The 19,248-nt window shown below is 35.3% G+C and overlaps 1 protein-coding gene across 1 annotated transcript in view; it reads left to right on the top strand.

Annotated features, from left to right (window-relative positions):
• The window catches only part of LOC102803875 (uncharacterized), a 43,623-nt gene that overhangs the window by 13,544 nt on the left and 10,831 nt on the right, over positions 1-19,248 (top strand). Inside the window, exons 14-26 of the mRNA XM_085492569.1 lie at positions 1,487-1,540; positions 4,196-4,303; positions 4,884-4,991; positions 5,941-6,048; positions 7,297-7,404; positions 9,196-9,249; positions 13,351-13,404; positions 13,526-13,633; positions 14,936-15,010; positions 15,174-15,227; positions 15,522-15,578; positions 16,045-16,122; positions 16,542-16,568. Coding sequence (XP_085348695.1) covers positions 1,487-1,540; positions 4,196-4,303; positions 4,884-4,991; positions 5,941-6,048; positions 7,297-7,404; positions 9,196-9,249; positions 13,351-13,404; positions 13,526-13,633; positions 14,936-15,010; positions 15,174-15,227; positions 15,522-15,578; positions 16,045-16,122; positions 16,542-16,568 — 993 coding nt within the window. The remainder of the gene's footprint in view (positions 1-1,486; positions 1,541-4,195; positions 4,304-4,883; positions 4,992-5,940; positions 6,049-7,296; positions 7,405-9,195; positions 9,250-13,350; positions 13,405-13,525; positions 13,634-14,935; positions 15,011-15,173; positions 15,228-15,521; positions 15,579-16,044; positions 16,123-16,541; positions 16,569-19,248) is intronic.

The following is a 19,248-nucleotide window of genomic DNA, read 5'->3' as shown; positions in this document are numbered from 1 at the left end:
GAAATTTGTGCAGTTGCAAATATTTCAGCATAAAACAAAACCTTACCAATTTTGAAAAACAATTCACCAAGAAATTTTTTTGTGAAGCATAATGTTTATTGAACATCTTGTATCTAGAACATTTACCATCATATTTGTGTTGAGAACGAAACGTATTTTGGGAAATTGTTCGTCGGCAGCAGCATTGTTGTTGTTGTTAATGTGTGAAGGATTACTTGGAATGAGTAATTCTAATCCAACCAATGTAATTGTCACACGCAACGTAGTATTACCGTAATTGGTATAGTACAGGTGTGATGGTTCAAATACCAAAATGGCAACAGTAACAGAAAGACTTCCCTGGCGGCGATGATAAAATACGAACACGGAGCCAACAGATGAGGTTTCAACTGGTACTGGTATTATTATACTCTGCAAACATCAAGTACAATAACGTGGTAAAACTCCACTACTCCAATAACTAGATACTTAAACTCCAATACACAATTCAATGAGATCTCCGATCTGATCTCAGTGCTGAACAACTCCCCTGTATATACCCCCACTGTCTATAAATAGACCATTACATCAGCATACATAATGAGTCTGGAACTTACTACAAATTTCTAGAATGTTCCATTACCTTCTATGGCCTTCTACAGTGTTCTATTACCTATTCAACCATTTCCTAAAAAATATAGAATATTCCACCCAGACACAGTACGTTTCTGGAACATTCTCAGTGACACGGAAGTGGTAAACAAGTCGTATGCGACAGTAATACTTGGGTATATTATTCATAAGTATAAATTCTTGTCTAATTTTAATCATGCGAACATGTCAAACGACAAATTTGGGAATGTATGAAGGCTAGCACTACCTAACGTATAAATATTATATATACATGTATGATAGGTGCAATGAATAATCTACACCTCATTAAACATACAAACACAAATAGTTATTTTCCAAAACATGTAATCATAAATTTACAGTGTATCCTATTAACAGGTCGTAGTATGCAAACTCTAAACTACGCTAGCTAAAAGCATTGTATCCCAACCTTGGCTTGATAGAGTCATAGATACAGTTTAAAACTGTAACTTTAGTACCGTTCAAGAAACACAAATATCAAAATTAACAGTAGTCATTGAAGTGAGTGGATAACACATTTCCAGCTTCCAATAGTTGTGCAGAGCTACATCTGTATTTTCAGGTCCTGGTGATATTTTCTTTGTGTGGCTCTCACAGCAAATTTTTATACACAAAATATAAAAAAGGCACAATTGATGCTGGATTACACATTGTTGTACCTTCAAATAACCTGGATAATACACCTGCACCCTTGAAATGTTTCATTCGTTCAAAATGGGCAAGGTATCAATTGATACACTATGTTTGATATTTGTTGGGAATAATTTTATTGAAACTATACAGTAACAGGTTTCCATACTATGATGTGTTAAAACTTCTCCTTGCTGACTCTGTGATTGTTGTCTCCTTTCAGGGTTTTAAAGGCAGTAAAGGAATAATTGGTCCACCTGGTGCGGATGGTCCAAGGGTAAGAAAGTAGTGTTTCGCTAAAAAAATAATATTAGATAGTTGTACAACATGTGACTTTTAAATATAACCATGATAATATGAGGTTATCACAAGGATACCTGAAAGTATGCACGAAGGCAGTACAGCTGGAGTATCAACTGATGCGCAGTGCAGGTTGATGCGATGGTGTACTGTCTGAGTGCATATTTTGAGGCATCCTCAGAATAATTTTATTATTTTACATCTTTTCCTGCCAAGGATACACCATGGGAATGCCGAAATTCAAAATGTTTAGAACAGAATCAGCGAACTTATTTGTGTGGAGTCCGGTTAACCTTTAGTGACGGCCATGTTTGTTTTTATTATTAGAGAACGCTTACACACGTAATCATTCCATATTTAGAGTTTGCATTTCCTAATATTGTAGGATGACAATGACCCGTACAATACCGCAAAATTACGGCACGCTGTAACTTATTGCGTTATGGTGACAGATGTATAATTATTGTAGTTATTAATAACTGAAGTTGCAATTGATGCAAGATATTATTGTTCAAACTTGAGTTGTTGACTGCAAATTTGTCAAAACAGCAATGTCTATGTGATATACTTTGAAATGCTTTGCTACATGCCATTTTTTCCTTGCCCGCACCATCAAAGATGGAAGGGAAAGGTATATTAAGGGTAAGATTTGTGTCCGGCGCTGTCGTCGTTGTCGTTGTTATTGTGTGCACAATAACCTTACTAATTCTATTCCAAACTTCATCAAACTTGGTCACCTTATTCATCAGTATAAAGTCTTCCCTGAGTTTGAACAACAGATGTCCTGTATGAAAATATGCAAAAATTGAGGAAATCTGATAAAATATTTTGACTGTTTCTACTTGATTGATCACTGGTGATACGCATCAAAGGTCACTGATCTCAGTGGAAATATGCATTGTTGTATGTGTTCAATGAAGCAAATCAATTATCTTGTAATAATATCATTGGTAATGTATCTCCCAAATCTCATGGGAATACTATACTGGGTTTCAAAACCAACTCATGGAGAGATTTTTTGCACAGTCTGATACACATTTGCAAACCTACAAATAAAATCTTTACGGAAAACAAGGTGTCAGAAAATCAGTATAAACACTCCTATGGACTGGGTGCCAAACTTTGATCAAGATCTAAAGGAAATCTGTTATAAAATCAAAAACAATACATAAAAAATACATAAAAAGCAAAACGTTGCATCCATATTTTGAAAAGAAAATTGTACTAAAATATATGTATTCTGTATTTGACAAACAGTTCATTCGACAAATGAAAATTCACAGGAATTTGTTTCAGCTATTAGAACAGAATGATACGGCTTTTATAATACTAATTTTAAAACGCACTTTAAAAACAAAGATTGCAGTGTTTGAAGATGTAGATTCTCAGGAGGCAACAGTACTGTTGACTTCTCCCTCCACTGGACACCAACTAACTATTTAAGTTGATTTGCATACAAAGCAGAGCTTGCAACATGATAGCTATTCATAGAGGGTGTTTTTTTTTTTTACTTTTCATATAATACAGTAGTCACACAGTGAATATAATAAGGCAGTTCATATTTGTCTCAGTGAATCATTAATTTTTGACATTCACCTGTACAAAATACTTGGACAAAAGCCAGCTAAGATTTTCTGGTATCTTGCATGTTTTATGAATCTATTCATGTCTAAATGCAGCACTTTTTTTTTCTGAAATGATGCATTTGTTTTAATACTAAAATATCTGAATTACTTTGAATAAAGCTAGAAATTATGTCCGTTAAAATAATTAAACAAATTAGGCACTAATGTTTTTGTAAGATATTTACACCTAACAAGGACATTCGGTAGACTGCTTCCCCACTGTTAGTTCAACCCCAAAACTTGTTTGTATTCAAAATTAATTATGACAAATGCATATTTATATTGAAACAAACTATGATAAAGGGAATAATATTATATAACAAAGGACAAGGTCACCAGAGTTCAACTATGTTAACAAATTTGTCTCAATACATTAATTAACAGTCGACAATCTCATGTGAGAATATACTTTTTGTTGAATTAAAAACATCTTGAATTAGCAAAATACAATTCACTAAAATAACATGCTAGCTAAATGGACATGTTTTATGATATCTTTAATTCTCTTGTCAGTAATATTTCATTTTTCAAATTAATTTGGAGATAGTTGTATATAGTGTTTCAGGGTTTTTTTGAAAAATAAAAGATTTCCTGCAAACTGCAGATTATTGAGTTTTTGAGGATGAGAGAGTTGAATGAAAGTTTGTTAATTTACGAAAACATTAAAATACTGTAGCCAGAAAACAAGATGGCTACTGCTACTCAGAACAGATGATGTTTTTAGTATTAATTAAAATTCTCTAATTAACCACCACATGTCACACTGCATCAACTCCAGCTTCTATGCAATGTTTGTGAAACACCTTGCTTGCTCTATATTTGTCATGAAAATTAACTTGGCTGCTCGATACCCACTCTTACATCGTTGTGGATATTCAAATGTTGTAAATGCATTTACATTTATAATGTCAGATTATATTCCTCTTGTATGTAGCACAAAGAGCTGCATGTACTTTATTCTACAAATTGATGCTGAGAGATTTTATAATCTTTTATTGTTTTTGTAGGGGGAAAAGGGGGGAATTGGGAGGACAGGAGATAGAGGTGAGCGTGGTGTAAAAGGAATACAAGGACCAGTTGGTGATGTTGGTAGCACAGGTCCAGCAGGATATACGGTAAGTTGACATAATTTCACTGTGTTATGTATAGCTACGGTCTCACACGTCTAAAAAATGCTGCATGGTGTTGACACTGTTTGTTGTTGTGCAAATATTAGCTAATCTGCTGAATTGTCTGCTCGCGTTCTCACTTAGTAAAAACATCGGTGTTTTGCGCCCACAATGAATCATACCATGGAAAGGTCAATAAACAAATGGAAAGGTCAATCGACAATCGAAAGGTCAATGGCGTCCCCTCTGATAATTTGCTTTGTTTCTGTTTTCCCATCTGTTTTTTAACGCTCGAGAAGAAAGCAAAGCCGATCGATTAATCGGTGTCAAAAACGCTGGCGCCACAACGGCGTATTCTGTTCACACATACCTTTTAACAACGTTCTCAAATAAAAGGTGTTGTGACAACGGCGTATTTCGTCTAGTGAGAACACCACTTATGTGATGTAAATCACGGTATGTTGACTAAATTTTGCTTTGTTTCAAATGTGATTATTAATAATAAAAAATAACGATATGTGGACCTGTACTTCTGATATTTGTTTTCATGGTTGTAATCTGGAGAATATATTTTCGTTATTTTTAGGGTGAAAGAGGTGAACCTGGTGAACCAGGACCTTTAGGAGAACCCGGTCCAGAAGGACTTCATGGTGATCTAGCTAATCGTGGACCAAAAGGACCACGTGGGAATCCTGTAAGCTACTTTTTTATTGCATGCTGATTAGACCACTCCTGCTTCCGTTTACTATATTGAAAAATTTAAATTCTTGTTAAGTGATTTTTTTATAATAACAAATGAGATTTTCATTTGTTTATGAGTGAGTTAAATGAGTGAGTGAAATAAGCATTTTTTTTTCTAAAAGCATTAGGCTTTAGGCGATATACATTTGTATAGCATATTAATCAGTGACACATGAAACTTAACTAAATTGGCACATACATATATTCATCAATAATCTACCATCCCCAGATTTGCTGATGCCTACAATTATTCTGCTTTGAAAGTAGAACTGGGCATACATTATAGCCAGGTTTCAGGTTTTCTGGTTGCTAGATTCTCTATACCTCTGGCTATCAAAAATATATACAAGATATTTCTGAGGAGTAACTGTGACAGACAAACTCACTACAAATGGCTTATTATAAAATAGCAATTTTCTTTTCTATCATCAAATCTGCAATCAGTATCCAGAGAATTCAAAAATTATACATTGTCTATAGATATCTTCATGATCCACTTCTCGCATCCAAAAAGTCATTTATATAATATTGACTAAATATATGTATTTAATTGCCCTCAAGTGCAGAAGATCATTCATTTTGAATATTCTATATTCGCAATCTCTCAAATGCCTGTATTTTGGCTGTAAAATTTGTATTACATGCTTTTCAAATGATAAATACAATGTATGATGTTATTACCTCCAAAACTTTTACAGTTATTAATGTTTAACAAAGTACTTTGCAAGCCCTGAATTCTTGAAAAAGTGTTTTTTTGGGATGGAACGGCATTTACCTACTTCTTCACTGAAATTTAATTTTTGTGTTAACATTTTGTTATGCAGGCTCAGTGATATGGTTTAAGTAATTGTCAAGTTTGTCAATAAAACTGTTCTCATTTGCTAAACTTTCATTTATTTTAGGGTCCACCTGGTCCTAAAGGTGAAAAAGGTCGCATTGGTCTTGCCGGAAAGGAAGGACGTGCTGGTTACCATGGTAGAGATGGAGCTCTTGGAAAACAGGGAGAAAAGGTAATAATCTCAAACAACCATGGGTAAACTTCCTTGAAGGGATAAGGTTTCGTATCGCATGTGAAAATTTGACTAGAACATGTGAAAAGTGATTATAAAAAATCACAATCAAACTTTGTTATTACATGATGTTCTGCTTGAAAAGCATGCAGTATCCATTACAAAGCTTGAAGGCTATTTTACCCTTCAGTAAACCTTCTAAATGTCCTAGCCATTATTATGAAGATTAAGTATTCAATTTGCATGTGAATGCTAATGATGACCAATTGCTATTGTTAGTTTGTCGACTTCTAGTTATTACCGGTAATCATCAGAAAGTTACTTGGCTATCGCCATAAAGAATAAGTATGCAGTATTCAATTTGCATCTGAATGTTAGTGGATAACCAACTTCTATTAATAGTTATACTACTGCTATTGAATGGTTTTGGCTCCTGAAGCTTTCCGTTTGTAGAAGCCTTCCCTTTTGAAAATGGCCTGAGAGCTGAAATGACCCTTTTAAACACAGTAATGCAAGGGATTGGGGAAGTTGCTATAGAAATCACTTCAAAATAGTATGGATTTGGAGTATGATAATTAGCTTTTGTGAATCTTGATTCAGACGAATGATAGGTTAGTGGAGTGAGGTACATGTATGAAAAGGGATGTTCATTTATTGCATTTATTGTGTGACTGGTGTTCAGTCTGCATTTCAACTATTAATTTATCAATCATTGAAGTTTACTGAATGATGAGCCACTATGTAACTTAACATGTTTTTCTAAATTGCATTACTTACGTCAAAAAAGGGACTCATTGAAAAAACACAACTATTTGTGGTCTATTTTTTAGCCTGACTGTTGCCAAAGTCAACAGCTTGGAGCTGTTCATATTACTGAATGTCTATTGTCATCTGTTGTTGTCAACTTTTCATTTTTGATTCTTCTTAAAAAATTATTAGCTGTATGGATGTCAAAAATGATGCGGTTATGCAATATTCCTTCTATCAAATGCACTTTATGTGTTACTTAATTGTATGTCATTGTAGCATGTGATGAAGTCACATTGCTAAATGCAGCGGAAAGTCAGTTAATGTCACCAATTACATGATTTAAGTTTTTGCTGGCACTCAGGATGCCTCGATCCATGAAGTTGCACTATGGAATCGCTGGATAACTAAGAATCAGTGTTGTGTCAGGTACATATAATTTGTGGTAATTTCATATTACCAGGTAACCTTGTATTTTAAAACACTATTACATTATCCTAGGGGGAAAAAGGTGAGGCTGGTGAAACAGGTGATCCTGGTCCTGAGGGACCAGAAGGGCCAGAAGGACCAGAAGGTGAAAGAGGAGAACCAGGACCTCCAGGTATCAAGGTACAATTTTACTAAGAATAATTTGATTTTGCAACAATTCATTTTCAGTTTTTTATAATTAAATAACTGAATATAAAGCTTTTCTTTTTTGTTATTGTTCATTGTCTCATTTCATTCAAAAGTACATTTTAGGACCTTGATGCACATTATTTTGTTCAGTAGATTGGATTCAAAATGGCCAACTAGTGGTCATTTTTGTTTTAATGAATGCTTTTGTAGATCTATATTTTGGACATTTATGGACCAATCATGTTCAAATATTTCTATAATTTCGTTAGATTTTACATATTGGCAGATGTACATGCATTCATCAAACATTTCCACCGTTTTGAAACCAGTTAAAATTATACTTGTCATATAATGTTATACAAGCAGTCACTTCTCATTCAAAATGGCTGACTGGTATAGTTTTGTCATCGTGATTGGTTCATGGGTTTTTAAGTTTAAATATTTGACTTGATGTTTCAGAAGAGTATCAGTAATGGAATTGTAATCTTTGCAAGCACCAGTAAAACATGAGCCCACTATCAACAAAGCAGTTCATATTACTGATTGTCTGTGGACGTCCATCATTCCTGAACATCAACTTAACATTATCAACTTCTTTTTGGAAACAGGCAGTCTTCTTGCTTTGATACTTGGTTTATATGTACTTTAATTTGGAAAGCCTCTCTAAGATTTGTTCATTTTGTGAAGATTTTGATGAATATTTTTCTCATTTTTGGTAAAAAGTACTTTTTTTATTTTTGTTGTTGAAAACAGCTAGCCTGATTGCTTTGATATTTTATATGTACGCACCTTGAATGGATCTTAGTGAGATTTGCTCATTTTGTGACAATACCAATTTTATTGAATTTGTTTGTAAAAAAATCTATTTTCACATAAACATAAACTGATTACTTTTTAGCTCCGCTGTCGACTTTGTCGAGCGGAGCTTATCATATGAGTGATTGTCCGTCGTCCATGTCAATGTTTTACTTTTTCGACTTCTTCTTGAAAACTACAAGCCTGAATGCTTTGATACTTGGTGTATATGTACTTTGGGTAGACCTCTCTCAGATTTGTTCATTTCATGATGACATCTTCAATTCTCTAATTTTGGTGAATATTTTTGTCATTTTTGGTAAAAAGTGATATTTTCAACTTCTTGTTAAAAACCGCAAGTCCAATTACGTTGATATTACACATATAGGTACTACATGTGGACCTCTCTCAGATTTGTTCATTTTGTAATGATATCTTTAATTCTCTAATTTTGGTGAATATTTTTGTCATTTTTGGTAAAAAGTGATATTTTCGACTTCTTGTTGAAAACCGCAAGTCCAATTGCTTTGATATTACATATATAGGTACTACATGTGGACCTTTCTCAGATTTGTTCATTTTGTAATGATATCTTCTGTTCTTTAATTGCCATGTGCATTGCTAACAGCGGAGCTATCTCAGCCGACAGGCTGCTTGTTTACCAAACACATTGGTGTGCATGTCCATATTACATAGTCTATTCACCATTGTATCGCATTGATAATTCTCAGGTGCTGGAGTCAATGTTAATCAGAATCAAATAGAGCAATAACAGACCATAGTTCTTCAACTTGAAATATAATTTGTTTAACGTGCATGTACAACTTCAGAGCCAAATCACAAAACTCTTCTTGTATCACAGCAGATTTAAGCATCGAGTTGATATGGCTGCCATACTGCTTTTGATTTACATTTTTTGGGTGTCTTAATATTTCACAAATGTCAAAAAATAATATTGATATACTGGTAACTTGATTTTGATTCTAGGGTAAAACAGGACGAACTGGACACCATGGAAAGCGAGGATTCCAGGGACGTGTGGTAAGTAATAATTACTTACCAGTAGCTAGTCTTTTGCTACTTACTTGCTAAAATACTTACCACCAGTGCCTAGTGTTGCATATATTGCACCTCATGGTGAGTAGTAATTACTTACCAGTGCCTAGTAAGCACATATTGCATGGCCATGAGGGAACTGCCCGAATTAGGCCATGCAATATGTGTTTTATAACACATTACACATTCATACTAGGAACGTGCATAGATCGTCTGCCGTCTAAGAAGTTCTTCTGAACGTCTGCTAGTGGTGTCTCGATTTCTTCTCAAAACGATGTAAAGACGCTTCTAGAAAACTTGATTGCGTCCTTCGTCTTCGGTGCATCTTTATTTTTTACTAATGTGTCAAGTTCTTCTTCTGAACTGAAGCTAAATCGTCCTGTCTTTCAAGGCGGACATCGATATCAGCGACCAAACTAGCAGACGACATAATGAAAATCACACAATCAGGTGACGAGTTACGGGCACTAGTTGATGTACAAGTCTCCCTAGGGAACTAGTAATTTCCCTGGCGCTACTATGGTAATTTAGCCAATAACACATGATTCTGTTTTGACCAATTACAGTACAGTATTAACGAGTGATGTGTTATAATGTTGCATATATTGCACCTCATGGTGAGTGATAATTACTTACCAGTGCCTAGTGCCATATGTTGCACTTCGTAGTAAGTGATATTTTTTTTACCAGTGTCTAGTTTTGTACCTTATTATGAAACCAGATATGTATTCTCACTCTGTACAATAAAATACTTAAAAATTATAAAATTTGTGTGAATGTTCATGATCTAATAGTTAAGTGGATGTGCATTAGACAGACTAGATTTATGACCAGTTGCTGAGGGAACAGTGTGGTATAAGCTACAGTGAGGCTTTGGTTTAGGGATTAGTGAGGTTAGGAATATACAGGAATTTAAGATTTGAAGTTAGGAAACAGGGAGTTTTAGGTAAGGGAAGTGTGAGGTTTGGGCCAAGTGAATAGTGAGGTCTTGGGTTATGAAACAGGGAGGTTAGGTAATGGAAGAGTGAGGTTTTGGCTGAGTAAACAGTGAGGTCTTGAGTTAGGAAACAGGAAGTTTTAGGTAAGGGAAGAGTGATGGTTGGGTCAAGTGAACAGTGAGGTCTTGAGTTAGGAAACAGGGCGTTTTAGGTGAGAGAAGAGTGAAGTCTTGGGTTAGGAAATAGGGAGATTTAGCTTAGAGAAGAATTAGGTTATAGGGATAAGCAAACACTGCAGTCTTGGGTTAAGAAACAGGGAGTTTTTGGTATGGGAAAAGTGATCGATTTTGGGCCAAGTAAACAGTGAAGTATTGTGCCATGTGAACAGTGAAGTCTTAAGTTACAAAAAAGGAAGTTTTCAGGTGAGGGAAGAGTGCTCGAGGTCTTGAGTTAGGAAACAGGGAGTTTTAGGTAAGGAAATTTAAGAGTGAGGTTTGCGCCCAGTGAACAGTGAAGTCTTTGGTTAGGAAAGAGATGGATAAACATGTAGGTTAGAGAAGAGTGATGTTTGGGCCAAGTGAACAGTGTGGTCTTGGGTTAGGAAACAGGAAATTTTAGGCAAGGGAAGAGTGAGGTTTGGGCCAAGTGAACAGTGAAGTCTTGGGTTAGGAAAGAGGGAGTTTTGGGTAAGGGAAGAGTGAAGTCTTGTATTAGGAAAAATGGAGATTTAGCTTGGAGAAGAATGAGGTTATAGGGATAAGCAAACACTGCAGTCTTGGGTTAGGAAACAGGGAGTTTTAGGTAAGGGAAGAGTGAGGTATGGGCCAAGTGAACAGTGAAGTCTTGGGTTAGGACAAAGATAGATATAGGTTAGAGAAGAGTGATGTTTGGGCCAAGTGAACAGTTAAGTCTTGGGTTAGGAAACAGGAAGTTTTAGGTAAGGGAAGAGTGATGTTTTGGCCAAGTGAACAGTGAGGTCTTGGGTTAGGAAACAGGAAGTTTTAGGTAAAGGAATAGTGAGGTTTGGGCCAAGTAAACAGTTAAGTCTTGGGTTAGGAAACATGAAGTTTTAGGTAAGAGAAAAGTGAGGTTTGGGCCAAGTGAACAGTGAGGGTTTGGGTTAGGAAACAGGAAGTTTTAGGTAAGGAAAGGGACAAGTTTGGGCCAAGTGAACAGTGAGGTCTTGGGTTAGGAAACAGGAAGTTTTAGGTAAGGGAAGAGTGATGGTTGGGTCAAGTGAACAGTGAGGTCTTGGGTTAGGAAACAGTGAGTTTTTGGTATGGGAAGAGTGATCGATTTTGGGCCAAGTAAACAGTGAAGTCTTGTGCCACGTGAACAGTGAAGTCTTAAGTTACAAAAAAGGAAGTTTCAGGTGAGGGAAGAGTGCATGAGGTCTTGACTTAGGAAACAGGGAGTTTTAGGTAAGGAAATTTAAGAGTGAGGTTTGCGCCCAGTGAACAGTGAAGTCTTTGGTTAGGAAAGATATAGATATACATGTAGGTTAGAGAAGAGTGATGTTTGGGCCAAGTGAACAGTGTGGTCTTGGGTTAGGAAACAGGAAGTTTTAGGCAAGGGAAGAGTGAGGTTTGGGCCAAGTGAACAGTAAAGTCTTAGGTTAGGAAAGAGGGAGTTTTGGGTAAAGGAAGAGTGAAGACTTGTATTAGGAAAAATGGAGTTTTAGATGAGGGAAGAGTGAGGTCTTGGGTTAGGAAACAGGAAGTTTTAGGTAAAGGAATAGTGAGGTTTGGGCCAAGTAAACAGTTAAGTCTTGGGTTAGAAAACATGAAGTTTTAGGTAAGAGAAAAGTGAGGTTTGGGCCAAGTGAACAGTGAGGGTTTGGGTTAGGAAACAGGAAGTTTTAGGTAAGAGAAAAGTGAGGTTTGGGCCAAGTGAACAGTGAGGGTTTGGGTTAGGAAACAGGAAGTTTTAGGTAAGGAAAGAGTCAAGTTTGGGCCAAGTGAACAGTGAGGTCTTGGGTTAGGAAACAGGGAATTTTAGGTAAAGGAATAGTGAGGTTCGGGCCAAGTAAATGATGATGTCTGAGTTCATGGATCAAACAATCTTGAGTTGGTGAAGACTGAGGTTTGAGTTAAGTGAACAGTGAGAACTGGAAATTAGGAAACGGGCACTGTTGGGCTTTGGGTCAAGTGAAGAATGAGGTCTGAGGATGGGGAAACAGGCTGGTGAAAATGAAGCTTGGTCTGCAAGAATTTTGAATTTGGGCTAAGGGTATGGATATCTTGAGCTGAGGGAACAGTGAGGTTTATGGATATATAAGGGACCAAGCAACATACAGGTTGTGGGAACTCTAGAACAGTGAGGTTTTCATTCCTTACACTCCTTGGTTGGTATTTCTGGATTTGGAGTCTCGCTATTGACATGACTTTATAATTAGTGCTGTTCATCTATATATTGTTAGGCCCCGTTTTGACACAGTTCGTGTGTGCATCTGGACCTATATCATAGACATACCTGGACCGATTACATTCAAAATTCACTTGTACATCATACATAATATTATACATAAGCACATTGTTTCAGATCTGATCTGACCTAAAAATCATCAAAATCGAGCATTTATTGCATTCCAGAACCCGATCTTGGTTGTTTAGAGATGGATTTTGTTCAAACTTTGTACATATATTGTACATTATGAGTCCTTGATGCACATCATTTTGTTTCTAAGATCTGATTCAAAATTGCTGACTGGCGGCCATTAGTTTTAATGAATACCATATCTCTGACATGCTTTGACTGATTATGTTTATAAATATATATATATTATATATATTATATATTCATTATACATCATAGATATACAGATATGGTAGCCATTTTGCTTTAATTAATCCTGTTCCAGATCAATTACTCTCAATTACTCATTTGATGATCAGATACAAGACAACAGAATGTCAATTGTTTTAATGGTAAAAAATCACTATAATCAAGCATCAGCTTCTTGATCCATATCTCTGACATGTTTATGTTCCAACTTCATGTATATTACCATAAACAATACTATATAATTATCTTAAATTTGGGACTGTGCCATGCATTGCTTGTTGTTATAGCATTATATAAATCATATTATAACAATAACAGCTGCACATGTTATACACTATATATCACAGTAACCCATTTTTTTCAGGGACTTAAAGGTGAAATGGGCGAAAAGGGCATAGTAGGTCCAGAAGGTGAAAAAGTAAGTTATGAAATGAATGTCTCCCTCATAATTACATAATTCTGTAAATCATTTTTAATTTGCAAGAGGCCATTTTTGTTGCATATTAGAGCATTTGCATTACATACACATATTGTTGCAGGGTAAATCAGGAAACTCTGGTCGTCAAGGAAAATTGGGTTTACCAGGTCTTAAAGGAGTTAAGGGACAAGTGGGAACTCGTGGAGTTCCAGGACCTGCTGGACAAACAGTAAGTATTATTCATACGTTATGGACATTTTTTTTGGCATGCAGAGCACAAATTTAGGGGCGATCTCATGTTCAAACACTTGGGTCAAACCTGGGTTAGCCTGACCTGCCCTTTCCAGCTCAATTCTAACCTACTTGACCTGAAATATGCAAATTTGTAGTAGGTCTGAACTTTACTTCCTGGTGAAATGCACATTAACACCCACACTGAAAACTAACAGAGAACAAGGAAAGAAAGACCAGGGAAATGTAGGTTTAGATTAGAGGAACCTAGGTTTTTCTTACAATTCATTTTACAAGGAGGAAGATTCAAAAGAGTTCTCAGTAAGACAAAAAGTGTTATAAAGAATTCCAGCAGTGATTTTTTTTTGCAAGTCATGTAAATGCTAATGAAAAAACAAACTTGCATTAGTTTCATGATTCATTTATAAATAAATCATTTATAGGTGTGATGAAAATTATATTTATTTATTTCTGTGATTGGTAATAATGATCAGTTTTACCAGTTGTGATGCAAGTCAATACAATTGTTACTGTGAATAGTCAATCTATTTGCAATTAATTACAGACAGAGTTGGTTCAATATATTTTATGTCATAATTAAATATGTATCGACTGAAACACTAGACCTTCAATTGTAATATTATTGAATCAATGTTTGAAACAAAACAGGGAAATAAATGCAATAGAATTTTAATGAGCAGCTTCTTAGGATGAAATATTTAATATGTTATATAATATACTTGGCATGGTCAGTAAAATATGTTTATTCATGGAGCTACTTGGTACATTTTGTCTGCAACATGTACAGTCAGTTTTGTGCCTACGTCAGTTCATAAGTCAGAGAACATATTTTTTGGTTAAATTTGTAAAGCCTGTGATGAAAGTAATAAATTGACAATGACAATTGTTTTCTGCGAAGACATCTCAAAATCACAGGACAGTTTCAAAACTAAAGTCAGCGGGCACTCTATGAATAAGGTATTACCAGAGTACAGGGTTAGTTTTTTATAGGCAGTCTAGTTTGAAGTTGAATAAATTTTGCCTTGAATATATGTTTATAGCTGCAGTTCTTTCTTTCTGCGCGAATGTCTTAAATAATAAAAGCTGCAAATAATCAATGTGCAGCAAATCAGAATAAATCTTCATGCTGTATGATTCATTTGTGATTTTTGAGACTTCTTGTCATTACCCTTATAGTAAATGTATTTGTTTTCGGATTTAGAGATGCAGCACTCTGCACTATATCTAAATGAATGTATGTTGGTTTCTACGATTTCATGTTTTTCTATATTTTTTGAAGGGTCTACCAGGCTTCAGTGGATATCCTGGTAATGCTAGTTACACTAATGGTAAACCTGGTCTAGATGGTCCTACTGTAAGTTCATTTTTCAGTCAACAATTTGAGATACTATTTGATAGAGTTATTCATCTTTATACATTTTGGCATCAAGTTGTCATTATTTATTTGTAATGTGTATAAGTCAAAATGTAATATTTGTATCTAAAATTTGATATTTTGGGTTATCTTTTAAATCCAGGGACCAAAAGGCATCAAGGGAACAGAAGGACCGAATGGTGAAATGGGACTTTTTGTGAGTATATTATGAGTGAACTTTCAATGTCAACAAAAGATTATGAAACAATATGTTTGTAGAAGTATTTTGCAGCGTCACTCTTACCCCGCGCATAACTCTAAAAGCAAAAGAAAACAGCAATCTCTAAGTAATCAATCTCCATTTTTAGTTGAGTGCCATTTACAATGCACAGTTTGCTGACTAGCACATTATCTGAGAAACTCGTATGGGTAAATTGTCAATCATCTACTTTAATTTTATAATAACTTGTTCATTTCATAAACAACTATTTCTTTGCTTCTTCATTATCAGGGTCCTCCCGGCCCTCCTGGGCTTCCTGGAGTGTTTGTATCATATTTCATTACACAGGTAGGTCTAGGTTTGAAGTTTAATTTGATTAAAAAGTGTTTCTAGCTCCACTGTCATCAAAGATAATAGACGAGGCTGTTCTTATTAGTGACTGTCCATCACTGCTATCATACACCTGTGCCCTTATCAGTGATAAGATTTAAAGATACCTGAATAGAATGTAAACAAAGCCAATATTCTGTACAAATGCTGAAATCTGCCATGTTTTCAAGTACACGAGTTGACCTACTATGGTGTCCTTTGACCTAATAGATTATGAGTGCCATTAATACCAGGTAGTACTACTGACATAGTATTGATGATCGAAAAATGCATCCTGCATCTAATGTTTTTAAAGATGCTTTTCAGTGGTGCTAATAACTTGATTAGTATTTTTTGTCTATGCAAATGTCACAAAAGGCTGTAAAATTTATCATTTTTTGGACTCCCACATGTCATGACTATGTCATGTTGTTGCTATTACCAGGTTGGTGACAGCAGACTGGTGTCATGGTCTTTGAAGTATCCGGAGAGTGCTGCATTTCGATCACAAAATGTCATCAAGGTAAAAGAAATAATATTCATCATTTCTTTATTTCTGTAACTGTGAATCATTCTTAAATTTAGGATGAAGTGCATTTCATCAGGCAATGTCCAAAGTACAACTGTTACATCTGCTTCAAATAAATGCCAGAAAACAAGATACCAACACTTGTTTTCATTGAAATATTGACTTTGTGATATCTCATAGCCATTTTGAGTTGATGATTATCCTAAATAATACTGTATGTTTTATTATTAGAAATGTTTTTGTATTCAGGAACATGAAGTAATATTTCAGCAAATTCATCAACACTGTGTAACTAACCACCATCCTTGTATGGTGGCAAGGGGGTTATAATGTATAGCCCACACCTCTCTATAGTCATTGTTAACTATATATTCCATGCATCTATCATTTTCATATCTTTTTGCATACTATAGTTTGAGGCAGGGGAAGTAGAAGGTTCAGTAAGTATATAACATGCTCCATTTCATTCCATTCCATCACATTCACATCCTGCTTTCCATCAGAGGTGTTGCACACTGCTGATGGTTCACTAGCTGGGCTATAAAATTTCTTCTTTACATGCATTTTGAATTCAAAACATCAATGACAGAGTGGAGCTGATCATATAGGATTCGGATTATTTTGATACTTGAAATGTCATGACATGGGTCAGCTATAACTTTCACATTAACTGAACCATGCCTTGAAATTGTTTCATCTGGGTAATGAAATTTACAAGTTTTATACTTAACTTTATAACTGTTCACTTGTTCAAATGTGAAAACTAAATTTATCATAGACATTTAAATACCTTATAAAAATCTCCTCCTTCCTTGCTTGCTCTCCTATAAGTTGTTTGTCTTATTATTTCTATTCTTTCTATTTGTCTGTGCATTGTAAAATGTTGTCACTACAATTTGATCACAGAGAGTGGAATATGGAATGGTAATTATAAATTTTATGGTGTGTTGTGTGAAGTGATTGATCATCTGTGTGGCTTTCACATGACAATCTCATCAAAGTCATATGATAGTTAAATCAGCCATGCAGTAGTAACATCACATTCGCACATAATACATAATAGTCACACGATATTTCCATCAGAAGTACACAGTAGTAACATCACAGTCGCACTTAATACATAATAGTCACATGATATTTACTTTAGTCTCATGGTATTTACCCAATTATTTATGGTCACATGATATTTGCATCAATGGCACAAAGTAGTTACATCAATTATATTTAATAAATTATGATAGTTTTAGTGTTCTAGTTACATACGACCAGTCATCGACAAATTTAGTTGCTTTTCACCAGAGATTGGCCAATTTTGTTACTTTTTACCAGTCAATGGCAAATTTAGTTACTTTTCTCGAGTCATTCGCCAATGTAGCTCTTGACTACCAGTAATTGGCCAATTTAGGTACTTTTCACCAGTTATTGGCCAATTTAGTTGCTGATCATCACTAATTGGCCAATTTACTTAATTTTCCTCAGTGATTGACCAATGTAGCTCTTGACCGCCAGTAATTGTCCAATTGTGTTGGCTTTCATCAGTAATTGGCCAATTTAGTGGCTTTTCACCAGTAATTGGCCAATTTAGGTACTTTTCTCCAGTCATTGGCCAAGTTAGTTACTTTTCTTCAGTCATTGGCCAAGTTAGTTACTTTTCTCCAGTCATTGACCAATTTAGTTGCCTTTCATCAGTAATTGGCTAATTTAGTTACTTTTCTAAATTCGTTGACCAATGTAGCCTTTGACCGCCAGTAATTCGCCAATTTAGTTACTTTTCACCAGTCATTGGCAAATTTAGTTGCTTTTCACCAGTCATTGGCAAATTTAGTTGCTTTTCACCAGTGATGGGCCAATTTAGTTTCTTTTTGCCAGTAATTGTCCAATTTAGTTTCTTTTCACTACTTATGGCCAATTTAGTTTCTTTTCGCCAGTAATTGTCCAATTTAGTTGCTTTTCACCAGTAATTGGCCAATTTGGTTACTTTTCACCAGTAATAGGCCAATTTAGTTATTTTCCACCACTAATGGCCAATTTAGTTACTTTCCCCAGTCATTGACCAATGTAGCTCTTGACCACCAGTAATTGGCCAATTTAGTTGCTTTTCATCACTAATTGGCCAATTTACTTACTTTTCTCCTGTCATTGACCAATGTAGCTATTGACTGCCAGTAATTGGCCAATTTAGTTACTTTTCATCAGTCATTGACCAATTTAGTTGCTTTTCATCAGTCATTGACCAATGTAGCTCTTGACCTCCAGTATTTGGCCAATTTAGTTGCCTTTCACTAGTAATTGGCCAATTTAGTTACTTTTCGCCAAACATTGGCCAATTTAGTTGCTTTTCATCAGTCATTGACCAATGTAGCTCTTGACCTCCAGTATTTGGCCAATTTAGTTGCCTTTCACTAGTAATTGGCCAATTTAGTTACTTTTCACCAGTCATTGGCAAATTTAGTTGCTTTTCACCAGTAATGGGCCAATTTAGTTACTTTTCTCCAGTCATTGACCAATTTAGTTGCTTTTCATCAGTAATTGGTCAATTTGGTTGCTTTTCACCAGTAATAGGCCAATTTAGTTACTTTCCACCACTAATGGCCAATTTAGTTACTTTTCTCCAGTCATTGGCCAATTTAGTTACTTTTCACTACTAATGGCCAATTTAGTTTCTTTTCGCCAGTAATTGTCCAATTTAGTTGCTTTTCACCAGTAATTGGCCAATTTGGTTACTTTTCACCAGTAATAGGCCAATTTAGTAACTTTCCACCACTAATGGCAAATTTAGTTACTTTCCCAGTCATTGGCCAATGTAGCTCTTGACCACCATTAATTGGGCAACTTGGTTACTTTTCACCAGTCATTGGCCAATTTAGTTACTTTCCACCACTAATGGCCAATTTAGTTACTTTTCTCCAGTCATTGGCCAATTTAGTTGCTTTTCATCAGTAATTGGTCAATTTGGTTGCTTTTCACCAGTAATAGGCCAATTTAGTCACTTTCCACCACTAATGGCCAATTTAGTTACTTTTCTCCAGTCATTGGCCAATTTAGTTACTTTTCACTACTAATGGCCAATTTAGTTTCTTTTCGCCAGTAATTGTCCAATTTAGTTGCTTTTCACCAGTA

Source organism: Saccoglossus kowalevskii, chromosome 17 (genome assembly GCF_978046115.1).
Source record: "Saccoglossus kowalevskii chromosome 17, keSacKowa6.1, whole genome shotgun sequence".
NCBI lineage: Eukaryota > Metazoa > Hemichordata > Enteropneusta > Harrimaniidae > Saccoglossus > Saccoglossus kowalevskii.
Note: the sequence above shows the minus strand (reverse complement) of the source record. Positions and strands in the feature narration are given on the sequence as shown.